This window comes from Fundulus heteroclitus, chromosome 3 (genome assembly GCF_011125445.2).
Source record: "Fundulus heteroclitus isolate FHET01 chromosome 3, MU-UCD_Fhet_4.1, whole genome shotgun sequence".
NCBI classification, from domain to species: Eukaryota; Metazoa; Chordata; class Actinopteri; order Cyprinodontiformes; family Fundulidae; genus Fundulus; species Fundulus heteroclitus.
The window spans coordinates 31,557,798-31,582,035 of NC_046363.1; the positions used below are offsets into that span (position 1 = coordinate 31,557,798).

At 36.5% G+C, this 24,238-nt stretch overlaps 2 protein-coding genes and 1 long non-coding RNA gene across 3 annotated transcripts in view; all 3 read left to right on the forward strand.

Annotated features, from left to right (window-relative positions):
- The first annotated feature begins 4,428 nt into the window (after nucleotides 1–4,428).
- Nucleotides 4,429–7,090, forward strand: LOC118557641 (sialic acid-binding Ig-like lectin 14). Its single transcript, XM_036127806.1, has 6 exons — nucleotides 4,429–4,447; nucleotides 5,026–5,415; nucleotides 5,629–5,949; nucleotides 6,173–6,439; nucleotides 6,696–6,968; nucleotides 7,086–7,090. The coding sequence occupies exons 1-6, from the start codon at nucleotides 4,429–4,431 to the stop codon at nucleotides 7,088–7,090; spliced, it is 1,275 nt and encodes a 424-aa protein (XP_035983699.1).
- Nucleotides 7,091–7,334: 244 nt separating this feature from the next.
- Nucleotides 7,335–10,312, forward strand: LOC118557858. The gene is made up of 3 exons (XR_004928064.1): nucleotides 7,335–8,620; nucleotides 8,718–8,784; nucleotides 9,405–10,312. It is a non-coding gene; the product is annotated as an uncharacterized LOC118557858 (long non-coding RNA).
- A 9,108-nt stretch (nucleotides 10,313–19,420) lies between these two features.
- LOC110368364 (hemicentin-1) overlaps nucleotides 19,421–24,238 on the forward strand; it is a 30,820-nt gene continuing 26,002 nt past the window's right edge. Inside the window, exons 1-4 of the mRNA XM_036135221.1 lie at nucleotides 19,421–19,584; nucleotides 22,916–23,025; nucleotides 23,416–23,509; nucleotides 23,748–24,146. Coding sequence (XP_035991114.1) covers nucleotides 23,464–23,509; nucleotides 23,748–24,146 — 445 coding nt within the window. The 5' untranslated portion in view covers nucleotides 19,421–19,584; nucleotides 22,916–23,025; nucleotides 23,416–23,463. The remainder of the gene's footprint in view (nucleotides 19,585–22,915; nucleotides 23,026–23,415; nucleotides 23,510–23,747; nucleotides 24,147–24,238) is intronic.

Genomic DNA, 24,238 nt, shown 5'->3' on the forward strand with positions numbered 1-24,238 from the left:
GCAAAAGTATGAGCAGCAGATCAGATCATAATGTTTACAGTAAGAATTTACAATTGTTGCAGCACAATTCAGCACGGCCCATAAACAGCTTCAGGCTTCCATGCCCTGGTGTGATCAGATCTGCATTAACTCATCAGAGACAATGCAGGTTTTGGATTCTGTGTGCATGATCTCTTCTCTCTGCAGTCCTCATGCAATGACAACAGCATTTAGCAGCTGCTAAATGATTCCAGACAAAGCCTTACATGTTGTGCATTACAAAGGAATCTACCACTTTACTTCCTCAAAGGAAACCATGGACTACTCATATTTGTTGAATATTAAAGGGTTTTTATCAAAGGTATCTTAAAGGTATCATGCAAAAATATAGTGTGAAGGATGTCTATGCAAGATAACAGTTTGATCCCAGTCTTGTGGGATCAAACTGGACGTTTAGCAAAGAAGTATAGACAGAAAAATGTTGCATTATCATACAGTTTCTGACATAAATAAAAGTCATATGTGTGTTAAATCTGCCAAAGCCACCAGAAAATGTTGATGACAAAATGTGGACTTTAACTCTTAGTAAACATAAAAACTGAGCCCATTTTTTTTAAACTGTTGTGTTTTAATACACAATGCAAACATTGTGATCCTGAGACTTATGGTCACCCTTTAGATATTTTATAGATACAGCTCCCTGTAGAAATACTTAAAGTCACCTTTGACCAATTCTACTAATTAATTCTGCCTCATATTAAGACAGTGTTCCTGTTACTTTAATGGAGGGTTCCAGATATGCTGGCTTGCAGTCTTACAATGCCTCTTGTTTTTCAATGCCTCTTGTTTTTCTATTTTTTCCCCACACAGGTATTAAATATATCTAATCCTTTGTCACAGTAGAGTAATATTGTCCAATACGTTGTGATCATTATTATTATCATCATTTTGGATTTTTTTTTCTACTGTTCTGATATTCTGACACAATAATTCAATTCAGGGCTTTGCCATCTCTTTGCAAATGATCAGAGAGATTGCAACAGTTGGACAGTTTTGTTATGATATGGTTTGCTCTGTTTTATTTCAAGCGAGTCAAAACTCATCTCTCTTCTGTTCCACATAAGAACAAATAAAGAGAAAAAAATACAGAATAAACAGTGGATTATTGGTAGAAAACAATACCTTGTCTTCTGTGTCTGATTTTAAGCACAACAAAATTACAGTACATTTTGGTTTTACACCTTTGTTAGATGAATAAAAGACAGAAAATTTATTTTTTGCCCTTTCACGTGATTTGTCTCAAACTTCAGAAAGCTAAATCAAAGTAAAGAGTAAGCCAACATAATATGATTGTAATGATTCTGAAATTTCAAAGCATATGAAGATGTGTCAAAAAATACTCAATGCAACTTTTGATACGGTGACAGAAGCATTTTTGAAAGCATAGGCTTCTTTTCCAGTAAAGCTCAGAAAAATATAGCTAGATAGCGTGATGATGTTTTCATTGTATAATTCAGAGCAAAACCATTAAGTTGGCAATTCAATGTCTGTTAACAAAGGAAAAAATAAATAAAATGCTGCTTGCCTGTATAGCAAAACAGGAAGCAAGATAACAGTGGAAATGTTAATATTCTTTATGGAAAGATGTACCTTGGATTAATTTGTATAATTAATTAGCAAACATTTAACATAAAAGTGCTAATATGAATCTGGCCCTTACAAAGCTGTTTTTACAGAGTAGATATTGGTGGGATAGAATGTCTGTCTTTGCAGCTTTGCTTGTTGAAGTTGTGCGCCATCTTGGGGAGATACAAATGGATTGGTTTGTATCAATTTGGACAACTTGTTATCCTGAATTTTTTTTTTCATTTTGGCATTGATTATATTACAATGTTAAATATTTTTTTTGACAAACCTCTAGGCCTATTTCAAGAATCAAGAGTCTTTATTGTCATTATGTAACCGTGATGACATTTTTTTTTGTGAGACACTGACTCACATAAAATACACAAACACAAATCAACAAATCAAAGACATAAATGTTCAAGTTCAGTGTACCAAACAACAACACTTCTTGAGAAACTAAAACGTTTGCAAATAGTCTATAAGCATCTAGTAAAATTTGAATGTCGAAGTAAAAAAAAAAAAAAATGTTTACAGAACAATATAAATATACTGTGCAAAAGCATGAATCTGCCACACAAACATTCTCTGAGAAGTTAAAAGTGTGTAAATAACCCTTAGCATAAATTGAAATATTACAATTAAATTAGCATGTGAGAGCATGTGTCTCGTTCACCTGGCTACTTTGTTGAGTCTCCGCCATAATCAACACATTAGCGAGAGAACACGGGCAAACTTCAATATTTCTAACCTTTTCACCTCAGAAGACCCAATGCCTTTAAACAAAAGACCTGTGCAGTCGCAGCAGGAGCAGCAGATGCTTTTCCTCTTCTCTTTAGGACGTGCACAACACTGGCATCATTTCAACTTTTCGCCAGAGGGGGCAGATGTCTGCAAAAATCCTGCAACTTGCATTGTATCTGCAGAAGAACCAGCAGAAAGCCTATAGTGTTCTGCTAATCCTAATGCTTATGCTTAAGTTTCACCTGCTTTCTAAAATGCAGAATATTGAGCACAACTTTTTGAACAATTGCAACAATTTTTAATTCAGCTTTGATTGCAGGTTTAGTATGTTCTTCTTTTTACTTTAATTCTGGTATTTGTTAACAATGCAACCTCTTTTGATTCACTTGTGATTTGTTCCACTAATGACTTTGACCTATCTCTATACATGCCATTTTGTTGGACAAAAACTGACTTTAGAGTGTTACCTTCAAAATATAATACATCCATTTTCTATACAGGTTGGCAGTCAATATTGATAACATTTAGAGGCCTTTTTTAAAATAAATTATGGAATGCTTATGATTTTTTTTATTTAAAACCTATTTTTTTTGTAACAATTTATTCATCCAAATATTCATATTTTTGCTGTAATCTTTGCTACATTGTCCACCTTTTTGTTCAGTTCTCCAATACAATCTGCTGTAGACTGGACACAGTCACAGTACTTGCAAAACCTTAAAATCAGCTTCTACATGAGCAGTTTTGCAAAAGCCAGAACAATTTTTGTTAGTAAAGTAGATTAATGAGACAACTACAGCTTTTATTTCATTAATTGTTTAACTCTTGTAAAACCTGGAGGAAGACAAACATGGGTGGCATAAGCTTTTTTTCCTATCAGTGTTATACTAATTTTCCTTTAGTTGGATTTATATCAAAACGTAGGCTGCATTCAGTTTCAGCAATAGAACCCTCAAAATGTATCAAAGTATCTTGTTATATCTAGTTTGATCAAAATATATAGATCAAACTAGAATGAAACTATAACAAAAATAATTCATAAAATAAGACAGTAGGTATTAAAAGTTATTGCATGTCACTCGTAGGCTCCTGGTTTGTTCATTTGGCATTCTGAATAAATAAATGCAATCAATAAGTTCAGCCTGTAATGAATGATCCTGGTGAACCCGATATTCAGCCGGACACAGTGTTACAATTTAAAAGGTTTATTGAAGGGAATTAGCAATGAGTGGTGGCTGGAGGGAGACTGAGCTGATTGGATGATGAATTTGAGGTGAAGGCAGATTAAGAAAAGTCCAGAAAAAGTCCAAAACAAAACAAACAAATAACTAAATCATGACACAGTCACTTGAAAGCAGGTAGAAGCAGGCTGGAAAGATGCAAAAATTATTGATTAATAAGAAATGAATATATTTCTAAAAAAAATAGGGGTTTTGAGAGCAAGTGATGGAACAGAAATAGTGAGGAGATGGGCTAAGATTTTCCCATACGTAGTAAAGGACAAGCTGCAGTGATCTGAACCAGTCCTGTGACCTTAATACAAACCAGCACAAAGGCCCAGGTGAGCTACAATAAATTCACAGGTATATACAGCCATGCAGTGCTTATCTTAACATAATCTAAATAAGTTTCTCACAGACTGCTTTGCTGCTAAAATGGGGAAATGCACAACAGAAAAAAAGGTTTTGCCTTAGTGTTCCTTCCTGCAAATGAACAGATTCCAATATCTGATGATGAAAGAGATAATTTACAGTGAATAAAAGTGTATGAAGGAATGATATTTCTATAGACTGCTGACCTGTCCAGGGTGGACCGTGCCTCTGAACCACTGACTGCTGGAGATTGGTGCCAACACCCCCACCCCCATCCCCCTGCATGAATATAGAAAATGGGTTTACTGATGGTTAATATTTCTAAAACCAGTTAATGTTAAAGTCGTAAATTAGTGTTTTATCAATACTGACAGCAACTTCCCTCCTATTAACACAGAGGGGAAAAAGCACTTTAGTTTTATGATGACAATCTTCCCAGAGAAGTTGAGAAAAACTTCTGCTTTCAAAGAGAAAAGTCAGTGAAGTCAAAATGTGGACACGACACAGAGGTAAGCAACTGTAGAATTTGATGGATATATTATTTTACTATTTTAAACCATTTCAGGGCAACTTACTCTATAATAAACTACTTGTAAAAAAGAAGGGATTGTTGTGGGGGATATAAGAGATATAATTTAATAAAATATTAGAGCAGTTTATTTGGAGGACAATTATAGTTGAGAAGTCCTGAGCTGATAGCATAACTTCTGTTAAACATTTTGTCCCCAACATCCTGCATTGTTTATTTCAGAAGTGTTGAATTTTCTTTGAGTTTGATGCTGGATTGAATATTTCAAGCGTTGCATCAAGATGTTGGCGCTAACCTGGGCAGCTGCGTTTTTATTAATGGAAGTTGCCACTGCTGAAACAGGTAAAACAATAATTTTCAATGCTTTCAACATTCAGGCTTAATGAAGACCAAAACTGCAGTGTTTGATTTGATTTTATGAAAGTGAAATTCACAATGAAAAAAAAAATCTATCTTTTTATTAAAATGGGCAGTACTGAGTTTCATTTTTCACATTGTAATCATATGTCATTTTAAGTTATGTAAGTTGGATAATAATATGTAATCTTTGGTCAACAGGGGCATCGGTTTTGGCACTAGAAGACTGTCAAGAGGACAATTTCTGCATTACGGTTGATGAGGAAGTAAAAGGGGAGGTTGGACTCTGTGTTGTGATACAATGTTCTTACAGAACCGAGGAAAACTTTATAACCCAGCATATTATTTGGTACAAAGAAAACAGAAGAAACCCTAAACCAGTTACTGTATTTCACACTGACAAAACTGAAAAAATTGAGGCTGGGTATAAAGGAAGAGTATCACTGTTGGAGCCTGATGTGAATCGGGCAAACTGCAGCATCATGATCAATGATCTGACTGAGTCTGATTCTGGATCCTATCACCTCAGAGTTGAGCGTCAATCAGATGGATTTTCATACACAGAGAAAACGACTTCTGTTATCATCAAAGGTGGGAAACTCTTACAGTCCAAATTTTCTGTGCTAGATACACTTTTCTTTGGTGTACTGGGTCAACAACTCAATGCCTATTTCTGTTTAAATCCACTATAAAGGGAGTTTTTGTTTAGAATTTTTTTATTAGCTTCCTGTTTCATTTTGAATGAAGTACAAGCGATTTGAGGATTCTTTACATGATTCTGCATGTGAACTGTGTGTCTATCAGAACTGAGCCAGAAGCCAAAAATGCTGATTCCTCCACTGACTGAGGGACAACAGGCCACTCTGACCTGCACTGCTCCTGGTCTCTGCTCTGGGTCTCGTCCTAACTTCACCTGGATATGGAGTGGAAAAGGAGAGAAGGACTCTCACATCACAGGAAACACCACTTCTTTTAACACTGAGAATCTGACTGCTGTCACACAGAGACACAGCTCAACTCTGACATTTGCACCTTCGGCCAAACACCACGACACTGAACTCACCTGTAAGGTCCGCTTCATTGTTGACACAGATCCACAGGAAACAGAAACTCTGATGGTGACATGTAAGTAGTTCATTGCAAAAAGCCTGACATTTTTCTGCACTTGGTTGCATTTCAGAACTTGTTGGAACGCACAAAATTTTAACCAAGTTACACGGTGTGCATTCAAGGGAAAAGCAGATGTGTAAAAAAAAAAATTGGATTTGTGATTTCTCACGTGCGTTTCTCATCTTTTTCCTATTTCTGTACAAAAGTCCCACAATTTTACTTAAACTGTTCTCCACAGATGTAAGAAAACCTCAGATCCTCGGCAGAACCACTGTTAAGGAGGGAAATAATCTTAACCTGACCTGCAGTGTTGACAGCTACCCTACCTCAGATGTCAAGTTCTCAAGAAAATTAAACAGCAGCGTTAAAGGTGTCCTGCAAAAAGGAAATGGATTTGCCTCTTATCGCGTCGCTAATGTGACAACAGAAGATGCCGGGCTTTACATCTGCACAGCAAAACACCTGAACAACACTCTGACAGAAGAAATTAATGTAGAAGTGACTTGTAAGTATATTCCATCATCCACCCCTCCCTCCAGACATGGTGGCATGCAAGACTGCTGTTGGTTTTTGGCCGTTTTCTTGGTCAGAAGCAATATTGTATCAGAACAGGAACTTTTGTCTGCCTACATAGCAATATAAAAGGTGCTGTTAATTCCTGTTTTCATCAACAAAAGTATTAATGACATACGAAGCCACCTACTGAAATGTTCTGAATCTCACCTGCATTACAGAGAGAGCATATTTTTATGTGGCCACAGGGTTTTCAGGGATCCTAAATGGCTCTGGGTGTGTCCTTCGGTCCGAGCTGACCTGTGTGTGTATCAGTGAGGGGTTCCCTCTACCCACCATCAACTGGTCGCTGCCAATGAGCTACACGGCGCACTCTGTCACCGACACAGTGTCAGACCAGGCTGTCATTAGCGCTGTCACGCTAACCATTAAAAGCCATGAAAACATCAGCGTTGAATGTTTCAGCAGCAACGGAAACGGAGAAGCAAAGGAAAAACTCAGAGTTGTAAAGTACTTATCAGGTAAAGAAAGCACACCTTTACAGGTGATTTATTTGCGTTACTTTCAATTCTTTTGTGCATGGTGATTGCACAGCCATTCCAAAGACATCAATTTTGCATGTGTGTGAGTTTTGACAGATTAGACTTAGACTTAGACAACTTTATTGTCATTTGTATGCACAGAGCAAAATTTTGTTGCATACAGTTTACGACAGTGTAATGAGATTGCAGTTGGAATGAGACAACATTACAATATAAAGTGCAGCAGTGATAAGAACAATGCAGGATAAAACCAGTTTTTTTTTTGTTAAAAAAACAAAAAACTTTACCTTGGCACCAGCCTGTTTTGTGTACTCCAGGGATTCCCAAAGTGAGAGTTGGAACCCCTAGGGGGGTCGCGAGATGATATTCTTTAATCTTTGATGGACCAATTATGATTTGTTTTTGTGTGAAAATTATGAGAATAAAGTCATAATATAAGCTGTGCAAGAATAAGTAACATTGCAAAATATTCCAAAAAAAGTCATGTTTTCTTCCCAAGAAGGAAGACGAAATATGAGAGTAAAGTTGTACTATTATGAGAATAATGCCATAATATTACAAGAACAAAGTCACACAGTCATTTGCATAATCGTTTGAAAGTCCTGATACTAATAAGAATTTAACGCTGATGTGGTAGAAAGATTTAGTATTCTCTTATTTGTAAAATAAAAACTAAAATATACATTTACAAGATGCTCAGCGTTCCCTATTTTAACAAGGGGGAAGACTGCTCTGTTGTAATAGTTCTCAGAAAATTATGCCCAAAGGGGATACTAGGTACTAGGTTATTTGAAATGTTTGGGAACCCCTGCTTTCATGTCACTTCTCATACTGCCATCTACTGGGTAGCCTGTGTAAGTTCACAACTACTTTCATGAGACCCACACGGCAGTCAGCCAGAAAAGCAGATGACTTCCTATATTGCCAGTCCTTTAGCACATATACGGTTAAAATATTTGGTAAGATAGATTACAAATTAATTAACATTATATATTGTACATTATAGTGGTCATCATACATCACTGGCCTAATTTTCCCTGACATTTTTACCAATATTGGTACTGTACTCTCCTTAAAAAAATATTTCAACTACAATAAGTGTTTATGCAGTAAAAAAAATATGTATTTTTGTCAGCCTCTAGACCAAAGGGACCAAAAATCAGTCTCAGATTTTAATGGAAGCCAAGATTGTAGGTGTTAGTGATGGAGCTGAGGTGACTCGATAAATAGTTGAAGGACATTTGGTCTTGAAGAGCAGGCTAAGCAGAAACTGAAGACGGAGGAATCTCCAATACTTCATGTAATTTAGATTTTTTTAGGGGACAAAAAGGCCAGGACTAAATGTTCTGGCAACAAATGGATGCAAAAAAAAAACACATATGGGAGGGTGGTTACTAGAGACATCTTCATCTTGGCCGAGCCTTTCGGGTATTCCTTCTTCAGTCACTCTTTGCATGAACCTCGGTGCATGGAAAAAACAGACAATTACACTTTATGTTATTTGTTCTTTGTCTTTTTCTCCTGAGAGCAGATGGTACAAGAACAGATCCATGGCTGGAGATTATCATTGCCTTTTTGATGGGGGGATTCTTTTTAGTTGTTATTTCTTTTATTGCCATAAAATGCTACAGGTACATTGGCTCATTGACTTTCTATTACTTGATCTTATTAGTATGTCTGCATACATGTACAGCAATATTTTGTTGTGTGAATATATTTTTTTCACAGACAAAAGCTAAAGAAATCTGGAAATTCAGTTGAGACTCTTGAGGTGATGGCTCCAGATGATCCCCAGGTAAAGAAGTTCCTTCAGTTGCTTTTGAAATGTTCCTGTTTTTTTTTGTTTTTGTTTGTTTTTCTGCGCTAAAGGAATTTGCTTGAAGGGTTTATACTGTACGGTAGAAAGAAAAATATTCCCACCGTCTCACGTTTTACCATATAAATCATCTGACCTTTGCCTGTATTGATTTAAATCTAACTTTAAATGAACAAAATCATAGGAGGAGTTGCTGTATTTACATGGGGCATGGGAGGTCTGACCTTTTTCATTATCAAGGTAACCTTAAATATGTTGGCAAAAACAAAGGATGAATGGATGGGTTGATTGGTGCCATGTAGTTGATGAATTTCCCACTGATTGTTTACCGATTAGACCTACATGAACTATGTAGCAATGTAGTAGTTACATGTTCCTTCTCAATGTTTAATGAACGAGAATTAATTATATAAACTTAAAAACAATGTTTATATTAAAGCCATCTTTCATTTCCGTCCTTGCAAGCAGTGGCTCGATCATTGGCACACTTGATGTGACAGAGTGGCTGCCAGTGACTGAAACTTCACACATTTATATTTCACAGGATAAAAATGATGTTTGTCTAAGCTGTGATTTGTCATTGTTTTTGTGTCTTACAGTTTTGCAGTGGCCAGAAAGCGGACAAGGCAAACTTTGAAGTCCAAGAAGGAGCAGTGGCCCCTGAATTCAACGGTAGATCAAATGATGTGACGTATGCCATCCTTGATATTGCCGGGTTGACCAGGGGTCTCGGAGAAGTGGAAAACCAAAAGGACAGCGAGACAGAGTATGCTGAAGTTTAGACAAAAAAATAAGAGAGAAGATGATACTGGGGAACATAAGACTGAGGAGGAAAAGGATGGAAATCCACAGACTATACTTTGTTCACAAATAGCTCAAAAATATAGTCAAGAAGACATGTTTATTTAGATTTATTGTGCCTGTATGAAAATAATGAACATTTTAACTGCTTGTCTTATCATCAATATGTGCTTTCATTTTGTTTCTGGAAAATTCACCCATTGGGGTTTCAGACTGCAGTCAAACAGTATAACTTTTACATTATACAGACTATATTTGACATATATGTACAGATATAACATCTTTGTTTTGAACATTAACATTGCACCTTCATTGTCTAAAGCCATCAAATTTGCAATGATTAAATGGTGTATCTTTAATGACTATATGGAAACAAAATATTTTGTCTCTTTTTATAACCCAAGCTACTCTTGTTGCCAAGACCAATCATTAAATAAAATTAAGAATATTTCCCACAGTGGGGTCAAACAAATGATTTGTAGTTTATTAAACACAGAAGGGAAAAAATGTCATAACTTGGTCTGAATCATAATTAAATGTGATGTGTCGTTATTCCTTTTTGCATCTTAAAGGATATTTAAAATAGTTTAATATAGGGGGTAAAAATCCTTTAAGATAATGTCGTTGTGATGTTTGCAATTTAGGAATTTTCAAAACAAGGTGATTAAAATGTGTCAGAATTCCTGTAATAAATACAAGCATGATTTATTGCCTCTTTTAGTCTTTTTAATAAAGCTGATTTGTGCTCGTGTTTCAAAAAGTTGTTAGGGGGCTTTAGGTCAGCATACTGTATTAAATATTAATCGGCTACAAGGCTTCATGTGCACCATACATAGGTTTAAGAATAAGCATCATGAAAGTTAAAAACACCCTTAAACACGTGTGTAGTTTGCAGCATTAACCAGCAGAGGGCAGCAAAACATCCAATATGCATTAAACTCTTACAGTTCCAAAAGATTAGTTAGAAGCTTGGTCTGCCAAAGGATTTTATGTACTTACAGTTTTAGTTTGGCAACTGAGATAAATTGGATTATATGGCTTCTAAAAAAAAAAAACAGCTCCTGGGTTGTTCAGTCATTTCTCATTTTGGTGTGACTTGTCTTTGATGGCTTCTATGACAAGGCAAACGTTTTGATCAGTGAACATCAGCTGCCTGCATTGCTCATCTAACACTGATCCACTACTGACTTGAATGTGATGATGTAGAGCATACAATATTAATAAAACTGGAACATATTTAATGTAAAGTATATGTAATGTCTGATGATTCGCTCCTCATCTCTGCTCTCTCCTATTGTCACGTGGATGTGGACAGGAAAAGAAAAGAAGGACACCACTGCAAACATCACTGTTTTAAAAACTAAAAATCTGACTACCAAGAGATATTCTGACCTTTAACTTTATTTAACCTGTAATGACAACTTCCCAGAGATAACTGAGTGACTTGAATGCAAAAAAAAAATGACATCTGAAAGCAAATTCTAACTAGAAAAAGCTGTTCCTGCGAAACAGCAGTGAGAATGCTTTCCTGCAGAATGATTGAGGAAAATATGCATAAGATCTTTGAAGAAGAGAAAAAACCTAGCTGTAAAGAACCTATTAAAATCACACAAGACCCAATATGAACATGAAAGAACAATAGCTGAATGATTAGAAGAAGAAAAAAACTGAGGGAATGGCACCAAACGTTTCCTTACTCATTCTAAACACTGAATTGTTTAACAAAGCTGAAGTAGAATTTCAAACTCGAATAGAATGAAAGAGAAAGACTATTTAAAGACAGAAACTATTAGATGTCACAAGTTAGGTCAAAACAGAGGGAGGAGAAAGAGAGAATAGGATGAGAAACAGCAAATTAATAAGCAGATTTCCTACTCTCGAAAAAAACACTTCCTGTGGCAAAACAGTAAGAGTTATCCCAAATATTCTTGAATTGTGAGTGCCAGAAGGGCCTAAACATTAATTAGTGAAAGTCTCATGTCTGTACATCAAACGGTTTAGGAGAGGCAGCAATCATGAAACGGGTGTCGTTCAGGTTTTCAGTTCTGATTTTTTTCACACTGCTCCATAGAAAATGAATGGAGGACGTTTAGGTTTCTCGACGCTCTGAGGCAGCTTGCAAAAAATCTATAAATCCCACACCAATGACGTTTACATTTCCAAAATTCAGACAAAAATACCTACATTTTGGTGTATATTTATGTGCATAGAGTAAAAATTGAGCGAGTGAGAAGAAGTTGTTCGGAGAAGAAAAATGTATTGGAAAAGCTAGAGCTGCCACTCTAACTGAGCTCCCTAGCAACCATAGCAATGCATTCATTTTTCAGAATTTTATGAAATTGCTAAATTATTTTAAGGAGGTACTATATGAAAATAGTGAAATTAGGGCTGGGCAACGATTAAAATATTTAATCGCGATTAATCGCCCTGATTAATCGCCCTGATTAATCGCCCTGATTAATCGCGATTAATCAGGGCGATTAATCAGGGCGATTAATCGCATTGTATTTACAAACTCCAAGAATGAATTCAAAAGTAGTGTAAAGAGCACTTTTATTTTAATGTTCTGCTGCCATATGAACAAAAGTGTTGTAACATTTGTAGCACTTATTTTATACTGGATATTTTCAACCCATCTATTGAATTTAGTGCACTAGTTGATCTTTTCTTCATAAGAGAACAGCAAGCACTGCAGCCAAAATATGGTCTTTTTTGACCTGCTGTATATTAGCCAGTCCCTAAGTTTGATGTATCATGAAACCGTTGACCTTTTGGGTTTTGTGGTTTTTATTTTATTATTACAATTAAATAATAATAATAATAATAATAATAATAATAATAATAATAATAATAATAATAATAATAATAATAATAATAATGTTATGTTCAGTGTTTTTTTGCTAATCCACCTCTTATATATTTCAATCCTTATGTAATTTTGTCTGTGTTGTGTGCACCTGCCTGTTGCTTTAATCCTATAAATTTCCCCGTCGTGGGATAAAAAAAAGGATTAGCTAATGTTATCTTATCTTAAATAACACTTTTTAATATATGTACTGGGTTCTTTCAAGGTCTTAATTACATGTTATGTGTGGGCTCCAGTAACATCCATCCATCCATCCATCCACTGATCTACCTGGATGTTCCCTGGAGGACTGAAACGCCTCAGTCAGAGACGTCTGTGGGTCTGTCGGGGCAATGAGAGAAGTTTCGTCTCCTCTCTCCGTTTCAGTGGCTCGACGTTTTCATGTTTTTTCACGTGCTTAGATAAATTTGTTGTGTTTCCACTGAAATGAACCGGCTTTTTACAAAACATACAGCTTGATTTCATTTACGGTATTAAAATAAAGCCAAACGGTGCTACTTCCCCTGTTCATGTTTTTTCGCTGCTGCGGTCTCTCTCAGCTGTTTGTGTGTTAAGTTTGTGTGAGAGCTGAGTGGGCGGGCCAGGCTGAGCCTGCGTGCTGATTGGCTGGCGCCGCTGAGTCATGTACGAGAGGGGAGGGGGAGCGGGAGAGTGCTGCCGTGACAGCGCGCTGCAGTCAGCGCGCCTGCTGACTGACACTGACTGAAAGCATGTGAGCAACATGCGTTAATGCGCGATAAAATAAATATCGCCGTTAATAGTCTAATGAATTAACGCGAAATTAACGCGTTAACTTGCCCAGCCCTAAGTAAAATATATCAAAAAGCTGAGATATACCATATTAGCCAAAAGCTATCACTACATTTTAAAAGTTGAATGGCGTTTCTAGTTGAAAGTAGGCTGAAGCAGTAAGCTGTCAAAAAGCACAAGTATTTGAAGAATTTGAAGGATTCTCCATTCATTTTTTTAAATATTATAAAAGTTATAATTACCAAAAGTCATAGTAGTAATGTCCTGAACGAGCTGAACGTTTTGATACCAAAATTGTTGAAATTGGTTGAAAAATGCCGAACAAGTTAGGCATAGAAAAACGTACGGAATAATAATAAAAAAGGAAAAACAGGAAAATAATAAGTGAGAATGCTGAATAACCCAGAACTGCCTGCCTACTTGCAACTTAATCATTAACCTGTAGAAAAACTTAATTTGCTCATCAGTAGATCTTGGCAACGCTATGTCGAAACAAATTAGTTATAACCCCAATTTGTAAGTAAAGACAGACGCATGAATTTCCTCTGGACTTTCAATCCATTTTTAAACAGTTGAGATTTCCTCCTATCTGGAAAGTCACAGTAAGCTGCCAGTCAAAGGTAGAGTCGGCGATTTTTCAGGAAATGTAAGTATGAAACGCACATTTCTCTTTTTGATCAACTGCGCATGCACAAGACTTGTCTGCTCTTCCGCTCCTCAGGGGGATCAAAGGTCTTGCTCAGGGACCCTGAGTGACGCGTTGCATTTCAAACCGGAGACCTCTGTGGCCGCCCCTAGATACAGACACCCAGCTGTCAAACCAATAGGCCACCACTCCCACCCAGTCAAATATTGCTGACTATTAATGTTCCTAAAATTCCAGCCACACTTCAGTTGTTCTACCAACAAAAATGCAGTCAGGATTGAATACTTTCAAGGAACATTTTCTCAGCCACATTATCATTAAAGCTAGGGTCGGCAATTTTTCACAAGTTTCCCAAAGTCCATTTTGAATTACTGCGCACGGGCAAGACCGTTTTACCTCGTTATTCCGCTCTTCAGGGGTATGGCGTGAAAAAAAATCTCCCAAATCTACTCTAGTCTTAATTCTTTCTACTGAGGACTTCCTCTTCTTCTCATAAACTTGTACGCAGTGTGCTTCTTGCGACTATCAGCCATTTTCAAAGTATACGGTGAGAGCAGCAGATATTAATCTAATGATGGTTGTCCTTGCTAGCTATTGAAGTATTGATGAGAATCTTTTCTGTTCAACAAAAGAACAATAGGAGTGAGCCTTTATTTATAATTTTATGGATAAAAATATAATTACATTTATATTATATCAAATGCATTTTCTAGTGTGTTGGTTTATGCTAATTTATCTGTTTAAATTAAAATTGCATCACAAAAAAACTGGTGCTCCTAATAGGTGTTGAGTTTTTGTGCCCCACTTAATTTATCATGTCAGAGAAACCACTGTCAAGGAGGAATTAGGTACACTTAAAGCCATTAAAGGTACCATCAGTGTTAAACCTGAGATGCTGCCTAAGTTTTGCAAGCACAGGCCTCTTCCATTTGCAATGAAAGATAAAGTGGTAAAACAGTCTGAAAGGCCAGAAAAGGTAAACATTATAACACCAGTGAAGCACGGGGACTGGGCAGTACCAGTAGTGTCAGTGATAAAAAGGAACACATCTATTCGCTTATGCATAGGTTACAAGGTGTCAGTGAAACAAGACATTGAAGAAGATATGTACCCTCTGCCACATTTGGAATAACTGCTTGCAACACTCAGTGCTGGAAAATACTTCCCAAAGATAGATCTGACATCAGCTTACCAACAAGTGCTGTTAGTAAATGTTCAGAAGCAAGATGCAAAAGATATTATTTGGGTTTCTACAGTAGTAGTTAGAGCACAAAGCAACATTTAAGCATAAGGTTTTGTTATTTCTTCAGAATTATTAGCACTCTTGTGCTGCATCAAATATCTGTTTAACAGTGTAGTTTTGTATCTTGTTATGCTTAATTTGAAATATCTGCCTGACAGACCTCAGAAGACCTCAGATATCTGGCAGAACAAGAGTAAAGGAGCTGACAGCTCAGTTATTGAGTGCAGTAAATTTGAACAAAATAAAATAATTAATTAAAAATAATCTGCTGCGTTGCAGTTCAATTGCCTAATAGCACACTAATATTGGAGCAGACAAAAATAGAGAGCATGACAATTTCTTCTCCTTTTTATTTATAATATAGGTTTTAAAAAGAGAACAGGAACTTGAACATAGAAATGGCTTGTAGATGACAGGCATGTTTCCATTATGGTTGCCTAAACTTGTATGATATATCATTAAACACTAACCTTTCCCAGGCTGTATTTTGTGTATCTTTCCACTATGGTGCTGTTTATGTAAATTATGGCTGCCAACATGCAGAGTTGTATGTTCTCAGTAGCTACTGGATGCTGGAAAAAAAAGTAAAACTAAGATTTTCTACAGCCACTATAACTCATTGACAGGCTGCTAACCTATTAGCTTTCAGCTGAACAGCAGAAATACTTAATAATGTTTGCAAATGGAACATTCAAACTAAAAAACAAGTCAGAAAATTAAACTAATTCAGTTTTATTTACATAGCACCAGTTCACAACATATGCAATCTCAAGGTACATTTCAAAGTCAAATTCAATCAAATTATACAGATTGGTCAAAAAGTGTCCTATCTAAGGAAACCCAGCAGATTGCATTGAGTCTTAACAAGCAGCATTCACTCCTCATGAAAGAGTGTAGAGCCACAGTTGACAGTTGTCTGCATTTTCTATGGCTTTGCAGCAATCTCTTATACTGAGAAAGCATGTGACAGTGGAGAGGAAAACTCCCCTATAACAGGAAGGGAAAACCAGCAGAACCAGGCTCAGTATAAACGGTCATCTTTTTTGACCAACTGGGGGTTAGAGAAGACAGAGCAGAGACATTGTGCCTTAGTTTAATGGGACTGCCTTACGTTACCACCGTTACTGATTTGCTCCTGGTGTGAAGAGCAGCTTTATACATGCTAATTAGTTTGCACATTTTAATACATGCAAAGCTTTGTGTACGGCATCAAATGTCTATTTTAAAGTGCAGTTTCATATCTCGCAATGCTTAATTTCAGAGATCTGCACAACAAACCAACAAACCCACAGATCTCTGGTTTAACACTGCTGAAGGACCACACTGAGTACTCCATCATCAACACTGCATTAAATCACATCGTCAACAGCACTTTAACTGTTAGAAACCCTGGCAACATCAGGGTTGAGTGTACCAGCAGCAATGGATATGGGGAAGTGAAAAAAACTCTCATAGTCCATCGAGACCTGAAAGACAGAGGTATGCTGTGAAAGGTAATTTCCTCTTTCTGTGTATGTTCACTAAGATCAGACAAGGCAGAAAACAATTAAGGACAGTTCTTCTGCAGTAAAGTACCTGCACAATTGTCATTTCGTAGGTATACAATCTGTGATATTTAGGTAGATTTGAATATTCAACCAATGTCTGTTTCTTAGTCTCAAAGATTTATACTAAATGAAGTTCACCACATTTCATCAGTATTTCTGTCATTTTACAGTTAATCATGTCAAACATTGTGGGTCTGGCTGTGGAGCTCTTCCCTCAGTGATTGTTGGGGCTTCCTTCACTGTGAATGTTTTTGCATGATCTACGTGTGGCACATCTGGTAAATCACATCACGTTTATTTTATGCTTTAGTAGCCCAGTTATCTATAATGTTCATTTGCCACAACAATATTTTTTTCTTTTTGTCAAAGGAACACAAGAAAAAACATGAAACCCATTGAAGTTGATCAAACTTGTAGGTCTCCGCAAAAAGCTCATACATCACCAGTGTGTGATGTTATCTTCTAATGATCAGACTGACTTGTCTTGATTTCACATTGTTTATGACAAAGAAATAGTAACAGGTTTTAGATAAGAATAAAATATATCACAAATACAACCATAATTACCAATGATGTGTAGGTTTGTCAATTAATTTGTTGTTTATTTTTTCCTTTCCCCACTCAGGTTAGGTTATGAATTTAAAATATATTGTTTAAATTTCTTTGTTCATGCTGAACTTTTTGTTGTTAGTTTTCATGTCTACTTTGTCAAAAACATATTTGCATTCAATTCTGGTTTCTCCTATTTAAGTTTGCTTTTCACATTATGGGGTTTCCACACTTTTGTTTTTCTCAATTTATCTGGCCTTGTGTATGTGCATTGGGAAATTATCTTTCTAACAGAACAAATATGGATAAATTGTGGCCGTTCTTGTAGAATCTTTAAAACATAATTTCATAATAACTTTGAACCAACATGGACACAAAGAGCTTCTAGTCTAATTGGTGACTTTTGACATCAATACATTGACTGACAGGGATTTTCAGTACCGATATGTAACGAATACCATGGTACAGAACAGAAAACACATAAGAGATGTTGTTGTCACATGAGCTAAGTCCTTCCCATCGAACCAGTCACTCTGAGAGGTTAACTGAAACCAGCTCTCTGTCTAACAGGTCTGAGATTCCTTAGTCTGCCGAGTATTACCCTTAACAGTGTTCTCAGGGAACCTATTTAAGCTGGTGTTGAGGAATAAATTTTTTGTTTCTTACAGCCTTCATATGTGTTGCACCTTGATTCCTTTTGCAAAATAATCTTATGAAACAGTACCCTAATCTTTTTATTTGAGTTACAGATTAGCCCAAGCAGCAACTCTCCTACACAACACACAACATTGTAATGTTTGCTAGTCCTCCATTTCACAATGTACACTTGTTATCTGAGCTCCTAAGGATGTTGTATGAAAATATTTGGCCAAAAGCAACCCTTCAAAACCTCCTAATATTTCAAGAATCATTCACCAAGACAATTTTACCACCCACAAAGAATTCAAAGATGAGCTCATTGAAGAAACTCCAATAACATGAGATATACCCGCATTGAATTTCACTTTGGAATTCAGAATGTATTTTTTATTCAATGTAATTAAAATAATAAGTACATGCACATTACAGTGATAATGTTATTTTCACACAATAAGTGATTAAAATACTTAATTCAAAATGTCTCTGCAAAAGAATAAAAAAGCTAATTGTTTGTTACAGAAATATAGTAACTGGTTCTTTATAAGAATAATATATATCACAAATATAACTAGAATGATGAATGTTGTGTAGGTTTGTCAATAATTAGCAGTTTTTTGTATGTCTTTCTTAATTTGGTTGGATGATAAAAGTTAAATATATTGTTAATCTTTAGTTTTTATAGAGTAACATTTTATGTTGAATATTTAGTCGTTAATTTTCATGTCTACAGCTATGCTCAAAAAAGATAGTATTAAGTTCTGCTTTATCTTTTGTAAGTTTACTTTTCACTTTATGGGGTTTCCAAACTATGTTGTTCGTATTTTTTCTGCCATTGTGTATGCATTAGGAAATTCTCTTTCTAACAGAATAAATATGGATAAATTATGCAAATGTTGCTGTTCTTGAGGAGCTTCCAGTCTTATTGGCGACTGGACATTGGTACATTTAGGAGTCCGAGGAAATTGCAGAATCATTGTTGAATGTGTGACAAATACTGTGGTGCAGAGAGTAAAAGAAAGAAAACATAGAGAATAATGCAGACAAACAGGTTTCTCTTTAGTTGTCTTTCTTAGGATTTTTACAGGGTGATTAAAGATGGCATCATCCCTGCGGTAAATAGGTAGTTTTGATCACGTGGTGTCGGTACTGATTGTAAGATCACCTGTTTGCTCACCTGATGAGTTTTAGTCAATGGTTGATGGGGGTGGTCTACTTCTTGCTGACCGCTTTAAGCTTTGGATGTTTTTTTTTGTTTTTGTTTTTTTTTTGCCTTTGATCACTGCTTGAACCTGTGGATCCGTTTTTACGCTGCTGCATCGGAACATGGATTGTGTGATTCAATGGTGTTTTGGAACTTGATTTCAATACCATCCATCCATCCATCCATCCATTTTCCAAACCGCTTCTCCCTCATGGGGTCGCGGGGGGTGCTGGTGCCTATCTCCAGCGTTCACTGGGCGAGAGGCGGGGTACGCCCTGGACAGGTCGATTTCAATACCAATAAATTAATCTTAACTGCAGCTTGGATTTAGGTTTTGAACAGCTGACACGTCAACAATAATTCCCCTTTTCAGCCGCTCGGCGACTCAGTTTGTTTGACAGTCGGCAACTTTTGTCAGCAAAAACACGATGGCAACGGAGCTTCTCGCACAACAGGGACGGCAACGCGAGACCACACAACACTGCCACTACACCTGCAAAAGTGGATCACTTGAGAGAGTAGGAGAAGACGACAGTGGTATGTAACCAGCGTGTTTTCTGCTGTTAAAACGCAGTTTGGTTCTGCCAGGTAAAGATGTTGTTGTGACACGCCCCCCGCTTCGTTTTGCTCTTGGACTGTTGCTGCGGGATTTGGATGTGCATGTAGTGTGGCATCCGATTTTTTAGGGGGGCACTCTTTTTAAAAAAAAAAAAATAATTATATGCTTCAGGCTGAACAGTTGCTCTGTGACTACTCCTACAGTGCTGAGAAAGGAATTCTCAATAAAATCCCCAAATCTAAAAAAACAAACAAACAAAAAGCAATAGTGTAGTCAGTGTTGCCAAATGGGGCAGGTTTCCAACCAAACTAGGCTTCTTTTGAACACATTAAGCTGGAACAAAAATAGCTTGGTTGTAAAAATTTGGGAAGCTTTTCACAACATTTGTTGGGCTTTTAGAAAGAATTACTAACATTTTGCTCTTACATTGCAAAAAGAACAAGACACATTTCCAGCCTGCATCATTTCCTGCCTGCATCTGATACAACTGCATCTGATACAAATCTGAAGGTGCTCATCCTAGGGTGGAGTTCCAGATGGACCTCCACCCTGGGATGACTTTTTATTGACCAACTGACATTGGTCAATAAAAAGTCAAGGAGGTTAATTTATAATTACCAGGGCTTAAAACATACACTGATCCTGCATTTTAACAAATGATTTTTAGTTTCATTGCAGTCTTCCTGTCTTTAAATGGTTCATAGGTTCAATTGTACATTTGCAACTTGAAAAGACAGGTTTTTAGTTTTCAGCCATTTATACAGAGAAAAGGAAGTTATCAGTGATAGTGATGTCACTGGTGTGTCTAAATTAATTTCTAAAACCTGATGTCAACATCAATAGTATACAAAAAGTCAAAATAAATCCAGTTATTTTCATATCTGTGGTATTTGATCTGTGCCTCAAGTTTTTAAATAAATGAATGGTAAAAATGTTTTAAATTTTTGTAGATGGAACAACTGTGGCTATAATTTGAGGACTGTTAACAGTCAGTAGCATTTGGCTGGGTGGGAGTGATGGCCTATTGGTCAGGTCGCTGGGTTTTTGTATCTTGGGGAGACTACAGAGTTTGAAACTCAGTGTCAATCTGGGTCCTTGACAGTGGCGGCTGGCCAGTAGGGGGCGCTCGGGTGCCGCCCCCTTTAAATTGTTTAGATAATAAATGATTTCTGAACTGCAAAGTACTTAGAAATGTATTTATTCATACTGTGTGTCCAATAGACATGTTAGAATTTATTAAAATAGTAAATACATAATTCTATTTAATTGCTCACATTGTGCACACTTCCTATTCTATGTGCAGGGCGCCGTTCTAATGAGAATGAATGTAGGCGCATCAACTTGGGCAAGCACGTGATCTGAGGCTGACTTTTAATTGGTTATTTAGGGTTTTCCACAGGGCGCAGCGCTCTGCGTCCCGGACACACCCATTCTGTTGTGTCATTACTGGTAGAGTGTCAGTACTGGCTAATTTTTTTTTGAAACATTGTGTGATTGGACAATCCCCGATTCGACTCATTAGCGCAGCTGCAGTTCGTTAGGTTGATTCACGTTTACGTTTGCAAAGTGGAGTAGTTTCAAAATGAGAGAAAATTCTGTTTTGTCTTTACAAAAAAATGCTTTTACAAAGCGTTCACTTGAAGAAAAAAAAAAACAGGATAAAGGAGCTTGGACCGGATCGTCTTAATTTACAAATTCAGCAGCAGGCAAGTGATCTCTCCACTCCATGGTTGGACAAAGCAGTGTAGGTAGTAGTCAGCCAGTGAAGAAGCGTCGGACACTCAGTGTAGAAGACCATGAAAGGATTGCTGCAGAGGTGAGTTGTTGTGGAAAATCACTGTTACACTGGTTTATAGTAATGTTATTTAATATAATAGAAAGATGTGCGTTGTAGTTAGAAATACCTTTAGTTGTGTCTATGCTGTGTAGGTATGTTGATATAATGTTTGTCAGCAAGATATTTTATTATTTAAGTTGTACTGAAGTTTATGGGTAATGGGGAATAAAACATTTGGTAACTGAATTTTGTATAATCTTGTCCCACAAAAATGCTGTAACACATTTCATAACACAGCCTTAGAAAATGGCAGCAAATGTTATTAAAATCAGGAAAACAATCTAGAAGAACTCTTTTCAGAAACTGTCACGCTCTTGAAGATCCTCATCACCACACCCATGACCACAGCAGAAGCTGAAAGGTGCTTTTCAACTCTGAAAAGAATCAAGACTTTTCTGAGAAACTCAATGACTCAGGACAGGCTGAATGCATTGGCCATGTTGTCAATGGAGAAAAGACTAGCCACAGAGATGACTGACTTTAACAAGAATATAATTGAGAAATTTGCTGGGCAGAAGGAAAGGAGGGCAAAATTCATGTTCAAATAGTGCTATTTTTTAAGATTTGTTTTGTTTGTTTTTCATTTGTTTGTTTGTGTGCGCCCCCTTCAGTTTTTTTAGCACCAGCCGCCACTAGTCCTTGACCATGGATTGTTCCCACTGCGCCCCTCCATTTTGCTGCACGCTGCTCCCTAGGGTATGGGTTACATGCAGAGACAAATTTTCCCTCTACGGGACTATGACATGAAATATTTATTTATTGCATATGGTTTTAATACTTTTTTCAAATTGACAGAAAGTGGAAAAGGGGGAGGTGGTGGTGGTGAGTCAGTTCAGAGTAAAAACACAAAAAGTTGTTAATCGATGGTGCCATTAACAGACCTACTCCAACTTCTTACCTGAACAAAAATGTGCCGACATAGTAAGTATTGAGGGACTCAGGACTCTACTTTGCAGTGACCCTGAACTCATGTGGTGTCAAAATCTTTCCCATTGGTTGTTTATACTCACTGAAATGGACAAAAATATCCTGAAGCTCCCCACTGATGAACAATAAAGGATAGTTCTAGTTCCATTCAGTTTAAAACTTCAGCTTCCTGACATACTTGATCTATGTAGAGATTTATCCTATCACTTTTTCTGAGAAAATCAGATATTAAAAGGAAAACTGATAACTAGCAGAAATGGTGTACATGTGCTGTTTGGTTATTTATCTTTTTAAATAAGAAAAAAACAACAACAGGAATTAATGGCAAAAACAGCAATATTCAATCATGCAAAGAAACCTCCTCCTGCTGTAAAAAATTATATATATTTTTTTGTCATAGAATTTGAAAGAACCTTCAATCTTAATGTGAAATAACTGACGATCAACAAATGCTGTTTCATAATTTCTTCAAGCTAAAGATAACAAAGATGGTATCTCATTGGTTGAGCAGTGTTTTTTCTTATAAATACTTTCAAACCTCCCAGTTCTTGACGCTGCATAAAAAAGAAGAGATAAGAAGAACAGAAAAAGACAGCGTGGACATCAATAAATAAAGTCCCTGAAGACGAGAAGAAAGAAGGACAGAAGACCAGAGGTAAATAACATTTTTACTCATACTTTGCTTTAGCTTTTATCATAACTGAAAAACAGAAGAATTTACTGTGAAGGGTAAAAAGATAGATGGAAGCTCATTACTTTATTGTGGAAAGAAGTTAAATCAACACTTCAGCTCTTGATTGTGTCCGAACTGTAATATATATAAATTATCTTAATGTTTGCACATGAAAATTATTCACATTGACATTTATTTTTCATTACTGAAAAGACAAGTCACAGGTACATAAAACATGACTTGTCTAAAACTTTCATGACTTTTTGTTCTACTGTCAGGAAACTGAATACAGAATACAAATATGAGTGATGCTATGTCTGAACTTTGCTTTAATCCATGTTTCTGTATTTTTCTGTAACTCCTGCACTAAAGTTTCTCCCAGGTTTGGAGTGGACTGAATGTTTCAAGCATCAAATCAGGATGTTTGTTTTCATCTGGTTAATCGTGTCTCTCCCTACTAACAACGGTAACGGATGAATCCTCTCCTTTGTAAACATGTTGCAATACTAAAATTAAATACACTATATTTATTTGTATTTTCTTGTAACAGTATTTGATTAAAATCCTTAAAGTATTTACACACTTCATCCACACATTTTCTAATGAATAAAGTTTTTTGTGTACTGTGCAGATAGCTGTAAGGCAGAAATTGTCATTGGACTGATCTCTTTTCATTTGCTAGACATAATTTTTCTTATTAACAGATGCATCAGGATGGGGACGAGAACACTGTCAAACAAACAGTTACTGTGTTACTCTGAATGAAAATATAAGAGCAGAAGCTGGACTCTGTGCTGTGATACCATGCTCTTTCAAGTCTGGCTTTGAAGCCGAAGTTATTATTTGGTATAAATGTGACCAACTAATGGACAGATGTGGAGATTTTGACAAAGTATTTCACTCTGACAAGAATATTGAAAACGTTCAGTCTGGGTTCAAAGGGCGAGTGTCTCTGCTGGAACCAGATGTGACTCAGAAGAACTGCAGCATCATGATCAATGATCTCAGACCCTCTGATTCTGGATATTATCAGCTCAGAGTGGAGGGAGAAGGAACAGGAAATGCATGGACATACACTACAAAAACATTTCTCTCCTTAACAGGTAGGAAATACTATAGCAAAAATTTACAACATCAGATTTCTAGACATAACAAAAGAAAAATATTATTGTTTCAACTTTTTTTGACCTCTGAG